This window comes from Empidonax traillii, unplaced genomic scaffold, assembly GCF_003031625.1.
Source record: "Empidonax traillii isolate 1590-97213 ecotype Southwest subspecies unplaced genomic scaffold, ASM303162v1 scaffold252:size1141739, whole genome shotgun sequence".
NCBI lineage: Eukaryota > Metazoa > Chordata > Aves > Passeriformes > Tyrannidae > Empidonax > Empidonax traillii.
The window spans coordinates 631,706-649,608 of NW_020955445.1; the positions used below are offsets into that span (position 1 = coordinate 631,706).

Sequence of the window (17,903 nt, forward strand, 5' to 3'; positions counted from 1 at the left end):
CAGAAAATGATGATTTTAAGGCACTAGTCTCATCCATCATTACAAGAGTGGCTCCCAGATATGACAAGAAATTTTATGAAAAATAATCTGTGGTCTAGGCAATAAACTAACCAGTTTTGATGAAATCCATAAACCTTTTATATACTCAATTGAAGAGCAGACCAAAGCTTTCTGGTTTTGGGTATGTTTTGCCTTTTAAAAATATATAGAGCTTGTGTCTTCAAATGTGGAGAAATAACCTTTCCAATGTTATCAAAATAATTAAGTTAATGTTGCTGGGATAATATTAATTTATACAGTGTTCTTATCATGCATGCAGTTTCCATAGCTAATCTTTGCTTGTTCATGATAATATCCTAAAGGGAAGTGTCTTGCTGGGTGTTGAACACAGCTAGCTGTGAGGAAAGAGAAAAAAGGAAGATGCACAAATTGGGATATGAACAGGATATTCCTACATGCTGTAGTTTAGTAATCCTCTGTGCCTTTCTCCATGTACTGGAACAAGGGAAAATTCAGTCGAATGGTGCAAGCCAGGAACATGACCATCAAAACTAGAGCTGTACAGGCTCATGGGTCTAACTAACACTGTGTAGTAATTATGACAGCTGAAAGGCTTTACAATGGGAGGCAGGGCTGCTCAGCAGTCACTCGACTTCAAGATAAAGGCATGTCTGAAAAAGGGCTGTGCTTGTCCCCTTTACTGATTTTTTGCTTATTATTTGCATAGTAAAAGCATAGCTGTGTTTGGATATCACCGTGTTTATTCTTATTCAGTTGTAGGGCGTTGTCACTTGAGCAGTGATGGGGAACTTACTCTGTCCACTTATCAGCTAAGGAGCTGGTTAAACGAAAAACAAAATGTTAGGAGCACAAGGCGAATGCTGATTAGTATCTATGAGATGTTCTTAGAGCGATTGTGGATTAATGTAGCATGTGTATTATTAATTATGTAATAAAAAAGGACCATAATATGGACAAATATTCTTCCATAAACTGAGTAAAGAGGGCTAACACAATGTAAATAGAAAAGGAAGTGCTCATTTACCTCTCTGTCTCTGGGAAATATCCTCTAATCTTCCATTTTCCCATGTCCTCTGAGTATTTTCTTCCTATGCCTTTCATCTTTGCTATACCTGAACCATTGCGCTTGTGTCAGCGTTTGTATCAGAAACAACTTCTGTGTTGCTACCTAGGGAGTAGATGTGGAACCCTAGTTCATTTGGATTGACCTCAGTGCCTCTATATCAGCTATAATAATGCTGAAGGGAACAGGCTTCAGGAAAGGAAGGTATGGTGTATTAGACACAGAGGAAATGGAATTAACAGAAATGAGATGAAAAAATCAAGAGTCCTTAGTGGATCACAGAACTAACTGTGTGTGAACAGTGCCAGATATTGATTTAACCATTTTTTTTTAGCTAGTCAAGCAGGGACTTGAAAATACTTTTTCTTGCAGAGGAGTGATAAAGAGTGGGGTGCTCCTTCTCTTTACATGTGCACTGGAGTAGAGGCCAGGTATGTGACACCAATAGATCTTGTCCTTTGATGGGTATTGGGACAGTCCTTAACCCCAGCAGCCTGAGAGAGGACAGTGCTGTGCAGAGTGCTGCTCCTCAAAAGGAGTGGGTACAAGGGCTGCCTCTGTGAGTGACCTGGAGGAAGCCTGTCTGCCTCAGCACATGCCAAAAGAGTGCCTTTGCTGTTGGGTGCTGGTGTTTGCCAGCCCAGCCCTTGTGCTGTGCTTTGCTTGTTGAAACATGATTTTTTTTTTTTTTCCTGTAAAAGCCGCTAGAAAGTACCGGTTTTTGTGTTGCCTTTTCATTTTTAGAGGCTTTTCTGATTGTTGCATATTTTTTAAAATCAGAATAGGAAGTGCTTTTAAAATCTGTTCCTGTACATATCTGTGCTGGTGTCTCTAGCAAGATTATGATTTTGCTGCTTGCAAAGATCTCAGAAATGCCAATTCTAATTTAGCACTTTATTTCCAAAACCATTTCACAGCTTCTGTTTGCGAGAAACTTCTCTCACTGGGAAACTTCCAGGATGCTCTGGTGTGTGGTATGGGCAACTTTTAGTGTTAGAATTTGCAGAATGCTAAAGAAGACAAAATTGGTGTATTGTGTCATTGCTTCCTGTGCAATGGCAGCACTTGTATCCTGACAGAAGTTAGGCTGACAGGGAAAAGCTGCTGCTGTGTTTTATTATCACTCCAAAATGTGTTACTTTTCTCATCTTATTTGCTAATACTAACTCTCAGGAATTCCTAGATACCCAAACTAGTTAATTAACTCACATTAATTAAATCAGTTCCATGCTGAGGGAAGAAGCATGTACTTGAGGGCAGAACTATGTTATAATGTAGAGTGAAGTGGGGAGATGAAGAGGAGAATAAGGGCAGCAGTGCTGGTAGGGAGCTGCTTAACAAGCAGGGGGTAAGAGAGGGAATGCTGCATGGCAGGATGCAGACATGAGCTGGAGTTTGGAGCATTAAACTTGTATAGCTAGAACAGGCAAATATGGAGTATGAGGGCAATGATGTTTAAGGTGGGGGCTTTAGTGAGGTAACGAGCAGATTGGGGATAGCAGATAGCATTTGGCAGAGCCAAGTTTTATAGGAAGGATGAGAGTGGATAAATGGATTTTTAGAAGTCAGAGATGTGAGTTCCCCATTGTTGATCAGAGGATAAAGCTTCTAACATGCTCTGGTTTTTATGTCTTCTTTCTTCTGCTTTTTGAAGTTGCTGATAATGGTTTTCTTTTCCTTTTGTCTTTGTGTGAGCCCTGACACTCAATAGTAGAATCTTAGGTAGTATGGAGGAGATACTTTGATGGGGGACTCTTAGGGAAGTTTACTGAGGAAAGAGAAACAGTTATAGGAATTGTATTTTGATTTTGCTTAAAACCACATTATTCAGAGGAAAAATCAAAACTGAACATTGGAATATGCTGAAAAATGCTTAGTACAAAGTCTCCAAGAACATAGTGGAGGACTGTAAGCATAGCTTAAATGCTACTCTTATTCCTGCTAGGGCAGTCCCTTCTCAGCCCATAACACATCCTTCTGTTCTGTTCAGATAAATGTCACACTTGCACTCTAGTCAAGGCGCTATGCTCATGGTGAAGGGCAACATAGAGATGGAGTTTGAATGATCAGCACCACATGTGCAATTCTGCAAGGATGTTTTGCACTGGTGCAAGACGGAACAGTGGATGCTGGAGAGATTTAGAGCTGTTACTGCAGGGTAAAGAGGCAGCTGTTGGGATAGACAGTTAAAACTTCTTAAACCCAGCTTCTTTGTATCCCTCTTTGATTCAGCACCTAAAGTTGCTTGTCAGTTTTGAAAAAAACTGAAGCCTTTGAGTTTTACTTTAAGAAAGGTGGTGGTAGGCAGGAAGTAGACAGCATGTACTGACAAAGAATTTGTAGTATTTGTTCTTTGCCCACAACATCTTTCTAGATTTAGTAACGTACGCAGCTAGCACTGGCACTGAAATGAGTCAGTTTTAGAGAGCTTCATAATTTTTATAACCTCCTGATTTATAATTTATTTTTGGATGAAATATTAAGCTAATATTACACAGAAGGTTATAGAAGGTTTAGTAATCAGATAATTATAATTATATTATATTAATGTTATATTATCAGACAGTACATTTTTTTCTTTTCAAACTGGGTAATTTAATTTAAATTTACTGATTTAAATTACTTTGTGTCTACCATTAAGAGGGCAGCCAGACCAAAGTTAGGTCGGTTTTCTAACAGACTATGCAGGCTGTCATCTTGAGGCAGACCCACAGTGCAGAGCCACACATGAGCTCTTTCCTTCTGGGACTGCTGTTACAGCACTGAATCCTTTCCTTATGTTTATTAATTTGTGTTGTCATTATATTGGTAAAGGCATTATAGTTGGTATAAGACTCTTGGAGAATGTCATTTTTTCAGCTCTAGAATTTACTTATTGTCAAAAATGATTCCAAATATTCTTGTAAAGAAGGACTATATCAGAGTAACGTAAAACCAAAAAATTGGCATCTTTAATACATTGCTGTTAACCATGTTAATCACTGTTGTGACCGCAAATGAATTATGTGTCAATGATTGTATTGAAATACATGCCTCTAAAATATATTCATACATGCCTCTAAAATATATTTCACCATACTGACACTGAAAATACTTTTCCCTCTGTATCTTTGTATTTATATCCCTATACAGAAAAAACCCTAAGGGATCCATGATCCATCCTAGACACTGTTGTTTGTAGAAGCAGCTATCAACCCTTCATTTAGAGTATACCAATATGATCACTTTTTTTAGTATGGGTTTCTAAATAAAAGCATACATAATAGACAAATGCATAAAATTAGCAGAGGTATTGAGGCAGAACTCACTCTTAAGACTAAAATATGTTTCCTAGTCACTCTTATGCAATTTTAAATATTTCTCCAAACTATAAAGATTATCCATAGTTTCATCCATGTGTGCAGCTAAGTATAATTTGTATTCAAAATATAATAGGCTCACTATTCCAAATGCCTCTCAAAACCCAGAGTTTTGCTTCCCTCTGAAATGTGTATTAGCTGTATGCACATCCAATCAGAGCCTTTGAAAACCTCAAAGTAGTTAAGAGGCAAGACTGCTCTGTAAATTGATTTCTGTTCATCCACGAGACATCTGTTAAGTTCACTTCTATTAAAAACTTGAAATACTCTTTAAAAACTGATGCCTCAGGTGTGGAGCCCATTCAGATCTACCAGGTGGTGAAGCCATTCTCTGCCTGGCAGCACCTATCAAGATCTGACCCCATTGGGTTGTTTTGGTTGGTAGATTGATCTGACTAAAAAATTTAATTCCTCCATAGGTGAGGCATTAGTGAAAAAGAGGGGCAGAACTGATACAAAAAGCTCAGTTAGGTTTTGACAGTATTTGAAGGTAACATGAAGACTGTTAATTTTTAAGTAGCATGTGCCTCAGTTGGAATTTTGTTATCTGCTTACACAGTACTGTGTGTGTATGACATTGCACACTAAGTTAATTATGTCTGGATCCCTGGATGAAAAAAATTACAGTCTGTATTGCAGCCAGATGCAGCTCCTTAAAGATTTTACTGGAACATTGTCCTTAATACACAGACCCCATCAAAGTCCACTGAAGTTTTGTAAAAGGGCAGGAAACTCCTCTGCCTAGCAAAGTGCAGAATGATCTTCGAGTAAGCATTTCCACAACCTTTTTATTCCCATCTTTTTCTGGTTGGTCATGTAGTCAGTGTTGTTAACTTCTCTGTTGTTAACTTACCTTTTTATTGTTGACCAGTCTGATAGTCTTGGGCGAGTGCAGTACCCTTGTAGCCCCAGGATCCTGATGTTAGCACTATTTCCTTTCCTCATTTTGCTTAAGTCCAGCAAACCTTTGATATGGATCCTACAACTAATGTGGTGTGTGTCACACTTACTGTGCCCTGCTGTTTCATTTCTGCACTGCATACAGTGCTGCAATCAGAAATTGTCTATCTGCAGGACTCGTGAAAGTCCTGTCTGAGTCAAACACCAGCAGGCCTTCTCCAGTTACTGCATACTGTCCTTTCGGAATTAAGGTTGGCTAACTGTGATATGTAACCTGATGGAAAAGTCTGCTGTTGTGTGCTTTTTCGTTCCCCTTTTAGGGAATCCAACTTAATCAGTTACCTTACCAGTGTTATTCACCTGTTTCTCATTGCTTGTACTAAACTTCTTGTTCTTACTCTGAATGCAGGAATTAGGATCACACTGGGCATATGCATGTGACCAGTGAATACCTCAGGCTGTGTTTAGTGGACCTCAGTTACTTGATGTTGTTCTTCCTGATCAATTTTTCATCTTGTATTTGTCTTTGCTACAAAGTTAGTGAAATCTCCCCTTCCTATCTGCCACTTTCCATGCTGACAGAGTACAAGGAATCCCTTGACACCCTATCTCAGTGTAGGAGGCATAATACTTATGAGAGAGGGAATAACATCATCTTCTGTTGTGTTATGCCTCTGGGCACAGCCTACAGTCGCTTTACTGGCATGTATTGAATCTAATGAAATCTTTGTGTTCTTCAGTCTTGTGAGAATGATATTCACCATATGAATATATTGTCAGCTTCTTATCCATTAAACAGAACTAACAATCTGTAGAATCACACTTAATAAAAGTATGTGATTTCCTGTAATATTCACATGAGCTTCCTCGGAACCTGAATTACTCCTTACTGAACGAGATACTATACTATATAATAACCTGGGAAAATCTCTATGATGCTTTTAAGTTATCTCTCCCAACACAATCTCTCTAGAAAGTGTGGCTTTCAAAATTATATCCTACTGAGTTCTGCTTCATGTATAATCTTTTTCTGTAGCAGGAAGCTCTAAAGCTATTCTACTGTTCAACAGCTATCATTTGTTTCCCAAGACCACCTTATGTCAGCCTACAAATAAATGCTTCCAGATATCACTGCAACAAAGCTCATGATTTTGTACGCTAGTTGAATATACTTTCAGTATTTCTGTTAATAATAAATTGCCTCTGAACCTTCACTATGTTAACATTCAAAATTCACTGAAAACAAAGGCTTTCTTTTGACTTATATTGTGGTTCAACCCCAGCCAGCAACTAAGCCCCATGCAGCCACTTGCTCACTTCCCCATTGGGATGGGGAAGTAAAGAGTAAAGAAGAGTAAAAGTGAGAAAACTCATGGCTTGCGATAAAGACAGCTTAATAGAGAAAGCAAAAGCAGTGTGCACAAGCAAAGCAAAACAGTGAATTTACTCACCACTTTCCATGGGTAGGCAGTTATTCAGCCATCCCCAGGAAAGTCAGGCTCCATCATGCATAACAGTTACTTGTGAAGACGAATGCAGTCACTCCAAACATCCCCACTTCCTCCTTCTTCCCCCAGCTTTACATACTGAGCATGATATCATACAGTATGGAATATTTCTTGGGTCATTTGGGGTCAGTTTTCCCAGCTGTGCTCCCTCCCAACTTCTTGTGCACCCCAAGACTCCTTGCTGGTAGGGTGGGATGAGAGGCAGAAACTGCCTTGATGCTGTGTAAGTGCTGCTCAGCAATAGCTAAAACATCCCTGTGTTACCAACACTGTTTCCAGCACAAGTCCAAAAAATAGCCCCATACAATCTACTATGAAGTAGTAGCCCCAGCCTTCCAAACCTTGCTGACAAATTGCACCTGTTTTGGTATGAAGAAATGAGAGATCTCTACTCTCTTCCTTTTATACTTATTTAATGTCCTAACATCACACTATCCTTTACTTTGTTCATATTATCAACTTCATGTGCGTTGTAATGTATAATAAGCATCAAGGTTATTAACCAGAAACTTTTGCAGTCATGCAGCTAAATGCATCTATTACTAGCCACTATTTGTATATGTCTCTGGAGATCAGTCAGGTATTCAACCAAAGGAAAAATACAAATCTTCAAATCTTAGTTTTGTTCTGTAAGATTTACTTGCTTTCCATAAGGTCAGATTTTCTCATTACTTTGCTTTTGTGTTCTTTTGTCCCTGAAATCTGAACAACATGAGTTCATGCAGGTGTCTCACAGCAAGATATTCCCTTAGTAAGAAATGCCTGTCAGCATCTGAACTTATTCAGGGAATCACCAGTGTTTGCAAGGGCCACACAGGGAAAGCATCCCATCCTCAGACTCAGTGCTGCTCACCTAAGATATATGTGTGTGTGTACATGAGATTTCAGCATTTTCATCTAGAGAGAGCTGAGAACAGAAACTAACACCAAGGAGTTCTTGCTCCCTGTTCCTCATATTCACCCACTCTGGATGTACCAGACTGTTGTCTTTAACTGAAGAGACTGAGTTGGCATTTTGGCTATTAAGTTCTGGTGGCGAAAAAAAAGGAGGTAGGTATCTTAACCAGTCAGTTTTACTCACTGATTCTTGTTTTATGCTTTCTACTCTTGAACTATTTTTATGCCTCACTTTATCTCTGTGTTAAATAGCTTTAATCATATCTCTCAGTAATGTAAGGTCTTAGATTGTTATAATCTCAAAATACTTTACAAAGATTAGTAAGTGTTACCAATGAACAAGTAATGGATTCCCATCCCACAGAAATTTTCGACATATCAAAACATTTCCCTCTACTGAATCAGGACAAAAATTGGGGGAAAATTAGTTTAGAACATTAATTTCAATTCTGTAATTTCACTATCTTACATTTCAGTTTCAGTCATTTTAACTTCTCCCTGCAATTTTTGAATCAGCAGACTGAAAGTTCTTATTTAAAACAGTAGTTATAAAATGTTGTAACAGTGCCTGTTTTAAATACCGTGTTTGAAAATCTGTGAGGAATCCTTTTTCTGACAAGCAGCTTGGTTTTGAAAAGTTTCCTTGGGAAACTCAGGTTTAATTATGAAAGCTCTCGTTGTCAACGTAGAGAGGCTCATTTAGTTGCTTGCACAGATGACTGGTGCCATTCTGGTTACCTTGTCTTGTGCTGCCATTACAAGGGTGGGAGCATCCTTAGGTGCTCTGTCTTATCTAACAGCCCATGGCAGATGTCTCAAGTACCCTGTGACAGCTCAGTTGACATCACCTTGCACAACTGAATTAATCCCAGAGAAACTGAGTCACAGAAGATGATGGTTGGGGTTTTGCTAGTGCCAGCTGACGTGTATGTGAAGCGTGGCACATTATGGGTACTGGGAATGTGAATCTTGAAAATGTATGGGTTTACATCTCAGCAAAAACATTCATTAATGTGAAAAAGTAGTTGAAGAGGTGTGCAAAATCTGAAATGCCAGGAACCTTGCCTTTTATTTTTTAATGACAAATACATACTGAGAGCACACTGGTGGTGCTCCCAAAATGTAAATAATAGGTCTGCACTACTCGCAGACAAAGCAGGAGGAAAACAGGCGAGTGGGTCCCCTTTTTCCTCTTTGTAAAGTAGAATACTGTGATAGAAAAGCGCAAACAAAGTTTGCCTCTTCCCAGTCACACCTGGAGAACAAAGGCTGTACAGATCACTCAGAGACAGTGAGTGGAAGCTGTCTTCTTGAAAGATGAGCCAGATACGTCTCTCTCACATACGTAGAAAAAGTTAGCCACAGCTTCTTCTGCAACAGCAGCAGAAGTTTCTCTGAGAATGAGGAGAAATGGAATGAGAAAGGAGATAAACAGAGAGAACAGCAGCAATAACGTAGGAAAAATGTGTTTCTGGAGATGCCTATGAAAAGGAAACCTGTGGTTCACCTGGGAGACTAATAGCCAAGAGAGTGAGATTTGGAAGTTCTGGAGAGCACCAAGAACGTCCGGAAGTCTCTAATATTGGGGACATAAAAGTTAAATTTGCCAGTACTAATCTCCATAACTAAATCCACACATATTTTCTGAGAAGGAGTAGCTTTTGTGACAGCTGGATCACCTTTCAGAAAAGGATCTGTCCCTATTTCAATGGGATTTATCTTAACTGAAGGCAAAATAATGTCAAGTAATATGAAATTCTTCTCTGTATAGATACTGCAATGTGCAAAATACCTTTCTGTAAAATTCCTTCTCAAAATAACAGGTGTCCATGTGTATATTCATACATGAATATTTGTAAATGCGTATATATGTGCTTAAATCAGCTACATAGGCAGCTCTCAGTACCTTTTATTTTGCAGTTTAGCTTTTTCAGTAGGAGTTGCAAGGTAATAAAAATTCCATGCAAATGCAGTTTTTAATTTCTTTCATATACCAGTCTGTTCTTTCAAATAATGTACAAGCTTTATGCAAATTTTGCCTCATTTTTCTCAATCACAATTTCCCAGCACCTTTTTCATTTGGGAGAACCAAGTATTTAGAACTGGGTACATTTTTAAAGGTGATATATTTCCCAGGAGTTTTTTTTTTTTGGACAGACACCAGTGAATGTCTAGTTAGGTATAAAGTAGTTAAGAGAGTAGTGAATATAATTTGGTGCATCACTTCTCAGCATCCCCTGAGTGCCCTCACCTGTTGAACCCAGAAGTTACTGATGCTGAAGCAGAAACCGCAGGACACAAAACACACTTTGATCTCATTGCTCCAATTCACAGTCCAGAATATTGGTTAAGCCTACAAAGAGGGTAACTTTGTGTGAGGACCCCAGATAGAGAACTGAAGAAGCTAGTGCACCAGTGGACATTCTTTTTTGCTGACCATGCTATGCAGTGTGTCAATGTCCAGCACAAGGAGTGGGCAGACTGATAAAGCCATAAGCACCTTCAAATGCCACAGCTTAATTATCAAAAAAATGTCTACCAGAGCATGTACTCATGTGGAGCTTATCTTCAGTGCAGCAGTAGATCTAATAGTTTTCCCAGTGATACACTCAGAGAACCTAAAATCACATGGAACCTTTTTTCTTCTCCCACTTGGCAATAAATGCTGTGTTTCCTTTCGACTATCATTCATAGCTCTTACAGCTGTATGGTTGCCCAAATATCTTTCCCTCTGCTGAATCACTGCTGTATGATGAAGTGGTTCCCAGAACATGTGATTCTGTTCTAAGCAATACAAATCCCTGTGTGTGGTGGAGACTCTTTACAAATATGTAGGAAGCCAGGAGCAAAGTGTGAAGGCAGGGCAGGGGTCTCTCTTTCCCCTAGACTCCAAGTCAGGCCAGCAAATGCCACCCTTGCCAGCCTATGTTGACTGGAGTTGTGGAACATCTGGATGGTGTTTGTAATTTTTGTAATTCAGTGCAGCAGGCTTCTGGGTAAATGGAAAGGAGCAAAACCAATTTTTCTTTTTAGTACCATAGGCTAGTTTTGCAATGCTGTGTACTAGCAGGAGAGAAGCTGATGTTGACATCAAGAACTGGCCCACACTCACACCTTTTTAATGCAGTCAGTCAAAAATTATATACTTGGTATCAAAGTGGTAGTATACAGTTGGGGCCATTCTCTTGCCATGCTGCCTTGCTTAACTGCACAAATACTCCCCCTAGACCACTTACTCAAAGACCAGCAAAGGTACCACCTGTATCATTACTGAGCACTTCCCCTTGACTTGTTTACAAAATGATGTGGCAGGCCTGTCAGGGAAATGTCCAGTCTTACACTGACCGGTGAAATGGTACTTTTGAGAGTTCAGGAATAGAGGTGATGAAGACATGCAGGAATTCATCCTTTCTGTCTTTTCCCCCCAAAATTGACTTCATACAGTCAATTTCTGCTTATTACGATAAAGATGTTATATAAAAGTTTTAGGTAAATTAAAATGTCTTCTCCAAATGAGAAACAATTTTTAATACCCTGTAAGGAAGTTGGAGTCCGATTGCATTAGTATATCACCAAACCACATGCAGCAAGTTTTGTCCAGTTTGCATATGCATAGGTGATAATAAATGGTGCAAAGAAGTGGAGATCCATCCCATTCATTTTGTTTTTATAAACCAACAGCAATGAAAGCCCATTGTAGCTTTTTCAGAAGTTACTAGAAGAGTATGTTATTTCTAAACTGGTACTCTTTTTTTCAGTAAATATAAAAAAGTGTTGTTCTTTATATGAGAAATCATTATTTCCTCTTTTCTGAATCATTTTGCAAAATTAGGAAAAGCCTTGCTAAAAAGTCCTCATAAAATGATAGTGTGTGAAAAATGTAAAATATAATTTAGTTTTTTTTTTTAAAGAATGACTTTTTCATTGTTTTATTGCTAATAGCAAATGCATTTCAAAATCAGAGTAACTTCGTAGAATCCACAGATCTTTACAGTGCTACTGAAATTGTGTTTTGATTTCTTTGACATGATCCCTGATTGCTGTGAGAAGAATCAGTTCAGTATTTTTGTTCTTAGATTCCCCCTCCTTTGTCTTGCAGCTACTTGTGGCAGATTCCATTAACAATTGCAGTAGGAAATACGAGCCACATCTCATCAGAGGCAATTATATGGGTGTCTAACAAATCAGGTAAAAATAAACTTTCCTCCCAGTGGAATCTCATAAAGCATACTTGTGTTTTCCTCAACTGTTTCTGTGGAATTGATCCTAGATAATTGTTTAGTTGCTCTGCACCCAGGTTTAACTACTTAAAATAAATTACAATAAAAAAGGAGAGCTGGGAAGGGAGGGAGGAGGAATGAAAGATGAGCAACAAGCTAGATTTATAATTATTGCAGAATTTAGACAGTATGATGTAAAGCTTTTACATAGAAATATGTACCTAAATGCTAAGTATTTTATATTTGGCAACACATATCAAATCATTGATGAATGCAATTCATTTATTGATTGGTGAAAGTTAAATGTATTATTTTATAGCAAAACATCTGATGAGTATGATTTAGTAAATTTAGAATTCTATCATTTTAAACTCTGATCCGTGGTCTAAACCAGGGCTAAGAAATGTTTGCTGTTGCTAAAAGTTTCCTTATTGATCTATCAAAAGTATTTGTTCTCTCTATTAGATAACCATATGCTGGACCTCAAAAGTGCATTATTCTGCTTATTACTTATTTTTTTCCTCCTCAGTTCCTACATGATCATAACAGTAATAGTTATTGTCTTGAGGAAAGTGAGTACTAGATACCAGTGGTTTTTTATCACCTAAAAAAAAAGGAATCCACCATATCAATGTCGTGAAATATTTGTTTCCTTAGCACTTCATGCTACATTGTCTGGCAATTTTGGACTGGAATAGAAGAGAGTGAGGGAAGACATATGGGGACTTGAATAGAATGATTATATGGAAGGGAAAAGAAGGATCCGTGCATTCCCTTGACACATGGGCTGTACAGGGAGAACTGATCCCTTCTTGTAAAATTAGAAGGGTATAGAGGTTTCCCTCTGATAGAAATTTATTGGGAGAGAGGAGAGTGTCAAACCTGTGTGAGACTTCTTTTCCTCTTTTATAAGTTACTGTAATACATTACAACATAGAGCTCAGTAGTCAGCAGGAATGGAAATGAATGGTGTGTGCTAAGTAGAAATCTGAGTACTCCAGATTTCTAGTGGTATAAGGTATGTGTTTCTTGATCCTGATCATTTGCAGCCTATGAGAAAGCAGCATGTTTTATACTGCTCCCATGATACAATGATCTAGAAATGTGCCTGTGGCCAGGGCACTTTTCATACCTGGGAAACATACTCTAGTAAAGAGCATACAGATGCTGCCTCACTTCTCAGAAACTCACTACATTGGCCATATTTTTTAATATGAACACTTCTGAAATACTTCAAAACCTGATAGTACTTTCACAGTCTGCCTTAATGACCTGCTCTACTTTTGTCCTTTAGGGCTTGACTGAACTCTCAGTGAAGTTATTAGAAAGGTTCCCACAGACTTCAGAGAGACTTGATCACTTCATCTCATCTCATTAGGTTGCACGTGCATGCCTCCTTCCCTTCACTCCTACCTTCAAAGTTCATTATATCACTGTTATCTACACAGATGGTTCCTCACTGTCTTTTAGTTGCAGAGTGCTGTGGAGGAACAAGTCCATAAAACTGCTACCCACTCATTTAAGATCTACTGTTCCTATCGGAATGCCTTCAAGAAATCAACAAATTAATGATGGCTAGTGTAAGCAATTATTTTGGGGTGGCTACTTTATAGAAATTAAAGAGGAACCTTTCCGAGTCATCTGTCTGTATAGCAAATCAATGGCACTGTGATCTATTGCTATTATCCTTGTTCATCCTCATTACTTTCACTCACTCATTCACTTACTGTGCCTCATTGAAAATGAGACTGTAAACTTATGACTACATCAAGCATGTCCTCTCGCTTCTACTTATTGTTATCTAACTCAGGTGGAGAATTCCTCAACATAAAAAAGTCAGTAAGAACATCCCTGAATGTACTCAATGTATGATTCATTGTACATGTTCTTTTGTATTGAGGCTGGTATAGATAATTTTGTGTTACTCCTGGAGTTTTTCTGCAGCTGGTATGTTTGTTTTGTGGGGATGTGGGAGGGATTCTGAGACTCCAAATGACAGTTCCCAGAATTGATTCTTGTGAACCAGAAGAATCCTGAAGACATTCTGTTGTACAGAGTTTCTGTGTTGTCCCAGTGAGTAGTCTAGGAACAACTCTGCAAGTTGGAGGTGAAAAAGCTACTCCAAAGGATATTTGGAAGATTGGGAGTAGTCATATTGTTCTTCAAGTGAGTATAATTGAATGCAGATACTCAAATCAAGTTTGGAATAAATGCTGTTCATGAGGATGGTTTCCATGCTCTTTTAGGAAAGAGTAGGCCAAACTGTTATGCTGGAAAAGCTTCCAGTGTAACCTGAAGAGTGGATAGGAGGTAATGAACAGCCCTCTTTTGTTTGCCATGTATTAGTGATCACAGACCTCATTTCTGCTGCCAATAGTGAAGAGGGTTCAAATTAATGACTACCATTATGATATCTTGGCATATCACTTAAATTTTTCAACAACATTAAGCTTTTCTCTAGGTTATCTGAGAGAAATAGTTTGAAATAGTTACATATATTGCCATCAAGAAATATTCCTTTTTTTTTTCTGGTATTTCAAATAACAATATCCCAGGGGAGTAAACCCCCTGCTTTGCACTAGAGTTCACCTGGGATGGTTATTTGCTGATGGAAGAGTCTTTTCCTTCATGTACATCCAGAAAGGCAAGAGAGAGAACTGCTGATTTTTTGCATCCTTTTTGTGTCTGTGACCTCATCAAGGTATTGTAGGATGCCAGTCAGCATTTGCATGAACAAGGGATAAGAGGTTACTGTCCAGTTTTGTGAGAGCCACATGAAAGTAGAATGATTGAGTTGCTGCTCTCTACTCATCCTGTCAGTGTCTGGCTCTATACCAGAGATAGTGAGCATGCAGGTCACTGATCGTTCAATATGCTGAGCAGGATTAGTTCAGATAACTGCAGATCATCCCAGCTGCTGGCAGCCATGCTAATTCTGTCCACTCTTCACAACACCAAAGTAAAGGCACGCTCTGGAAATTACAGCTATGCAGTGTCTTTTTTGGGATGTAATTCATTGCCCTTTGCAGCAAAGCCTATAGGGAAGACAATGCCAGACCTTGGCAACTTGTCTGACAAAGTTTATAGTCTCCAAGATGTTTATATTTAATATATCTCTTCCCACCTGTTTGTGGAAGGTATGTAGTTATAGTTTTGGAAGCTTTTCATTTTCCAAATGCTTCTGCCAGTCTCTCTTCTCCTTACCCAGTGATCCGTGGCATTTTTGTAACAATATTTGTACTCATCAGTTCATATACCAGCCACCAGATGATGACCCTTTTACTGACAAAGTTTGTCTGGTGTATGAAATAGACCTGTCTCATTTGCTCTCAGAGTGCTGCACAGATAGGTCACCACCACCTTTTCCCTGTTCATTCCCTGTAGCCATGGAAGAGGCTGTTCTGCTTCAAGTGAGTGTAAACTAGTCACAGAAGAGGCATCTCATGATTAACTTTCCTGAGGTCAGAGATATCACACTAAGGTGGCTGTAATGCTCATTGTGCCTCAGTCTTGCAGGTCTACTGAATGATAAATTTCACTGCCACTGTGGAAATCATTGGTGTTACAAACTTCTGCTTTGTTGTAATTCCAGGGATTGTTTCTGTTTGTTCTAGATAATTTGCCTCTTTTGTGGTTGCTGTAATAATCTATAATCATGTATCCACAGCATTTTGGGATCAGCCCAAAAGTAGTGGGTAAAAAGTCAAGGACTGGCTTTGAACCCATTACATCCCCACGAGATGACTTCTTAGTGGGGTTTGTGGACAGCTGTTGGCAATTTCTGCTGAAGGCATACTAAGTGTGGAAGCACAGGCTCACCTGTCATGTTTCTGCAAATGCAGAAGAACTGACCATGACCTCAAGAGAGAAGGTTTAGGTAGCGTCCATTTTCAACAAGTGATCAGGGCTTTTGATAAAAGCAGACTTGCTATTCCCTGGGCATCATTGTTCTGGTGCTCAGTCTCCAAGTAGGAAACATTTCCATGCAACTCAGCCAAGTGTTGCTGAACTGACTGACACAGCTTTACAGTCTATCCTTTCCTGCCTCCTTTGTTGACTGATTTGTTATGTGCCAGGGAAATATTCATCTGATGGACCTCTCTGCCTCTGATAAAATGACTACCATTCAGACTGCTCTTAATATCTCCTCAGGATTGCCAAGAGATGGGAGAAAGGAAGTTCAACAGGGAAATTAACTTCCAACAATAAGTCCCAATTTACTATGCCACTTCCTACTAGATAGATCTCTGCTTTAACTGTAAGTGACTTGACCGTCTGATTCTCCTCTGTGAAGTGTTTTGTAGGAGACAGATGCTTCTGAGTTGGGGTTTGCTGGCTGCCCACGGGGGAACAGAGCATTACTTGTAGCTTTAGAAAAATACCCTTTTTTCTTCCTTTTTGAGACTCAGCTGCTGAGCTTTACCTGTGTTGCTTCCAGACTCTACTCTTGTGTCTTTCAAAAGCAGGAGGAAGAGAAGCACTGTGAAGTAAAATAAATATATAGGCCTGCTTTGAGCTTTAGCCAGCCACAGTGAGGACCAGGAATACAAGACCCATTATCCTGATATAATATTGTCAGAGTGAGTCAGAACCACTCCCCTTATCCCAACAGCTGAGCAAAGATCAGAACAGAAGACTACTGCTTACATTGTGTATCACCTTAGACATTAGCAATTCCATCATACAGGAATGTTAATGGATGGAAGGGCAATCTAAGGGAAGATTATGTGAGATAGAACTTTATCATACTGATCATATTTCCTGATGTCCTTCATTTATTGTGTTACTCCCTGTACCAAAACATTTTCTTTCAGCATAGAGCTATGGCTACATGGCAAATGAGATAGAACTTGGTTTTTCTGATTTCCTTCTCCCTATATGAAAAGTTCTTGCAAAAAGATTTGTAGAATTTAATTAAAGTCAGTATCTTTTCACAAAATATTGTGATTGTGATGAATTTCCCCATGGAACATTTTTATTTGCCAAAAAAAATTCACTTTCTGTTTTTGACATAGAATGTTGCTACACTTTTGCAGTTATTTTTGCAGCAAAATGGAGTCAGTTCTCCCAGCATAAACCAATTTTTTAGTATGCTAGGGGTTGTATAAAATGAAGACTTAAAATAAAAACTGAGTCTGAGCATTTGAAATGGTAGTGGATCTGTGTTTAGCCCATGCTCTTGGCAGCATTATCATAGTCTTGCAGGGGGGTGCCCTTCTCCCATACCTGTCTCACATGGTGCTCGGGTTGCCATGTGGAGGAGCAGACTTCCATCACTGGTTTTGATGGAGTTGAAGTTGCTCAGGAGAGTTACTCTGTGCTGGGAGAGCACAGAGCTTCAAACCACATGCAGGTAGCACTAGCTGGAGGACTGTCTCACACTTTGAGAGCAAAGAAACTGGGAATAAGACTCTAACTGATTTTCTTAATTCAAAACAAATGTCGTAAAATTTAACCATTTCCTTGTAAATGTTTCATGTATGTATGTGGCAAAACTGGATGTTTCAGAGCAGTGTTGTTTTCTGAGGCATCCAGAGAAAACACAACCTTGGAAAAGCACTTTCTGATAAAAGAAAATTAAAAAAATAAATTCCCTTTAATCTCAAATACAACTGGATATATATTTTAGATTGAATTTTAAGAGGTGAGCTAAAATCATCAAAGACAGATTTCATTCCAAATTAAATCTTTGTTGTTGTTTTGAAAGTCATGAGTGGTCTAATACATGGTTTAACACTGAATTACTACCTTTTCCCTTACTGTAATACTTTTAAAAGGAGACTAATAAATGTATTTTTGATAAGTGGAGACATTACCCGAGGTGTATAGACATTTTTAGTGCTGTAATCACCAAAACAAAGAATTTCTTTTATAGGAAAGCGTGAGAATTGACAGACACAAATATCAAATTCTACTAAATAATATAGAACTATGT

At 38.7% G+C, this 17,903-nt stretch overlaps 1 protein-coding gene across 1 annotated transcript in view; it reads left to right on the top strand.

Moving 5' to 3' along the window:
- Positions 1-17,903, top strand: part of TRHDE (thyrotropin releasing hormone degrading enzyme) — a 201,032-nt gene that overhangs the window by 142,778 nt on the left and 40,351 nt on the right. The window contains exon 10 of the mRNA XM_027889092.1: positions 11,848-11,936. Coding sequence (XP_027744893.1) covers positions 11,848-11,936 — 89 coding nt within the window. The remainder of the gene's footprint in view (positions 1-11,847; positions 11,937-17,903) is intronic.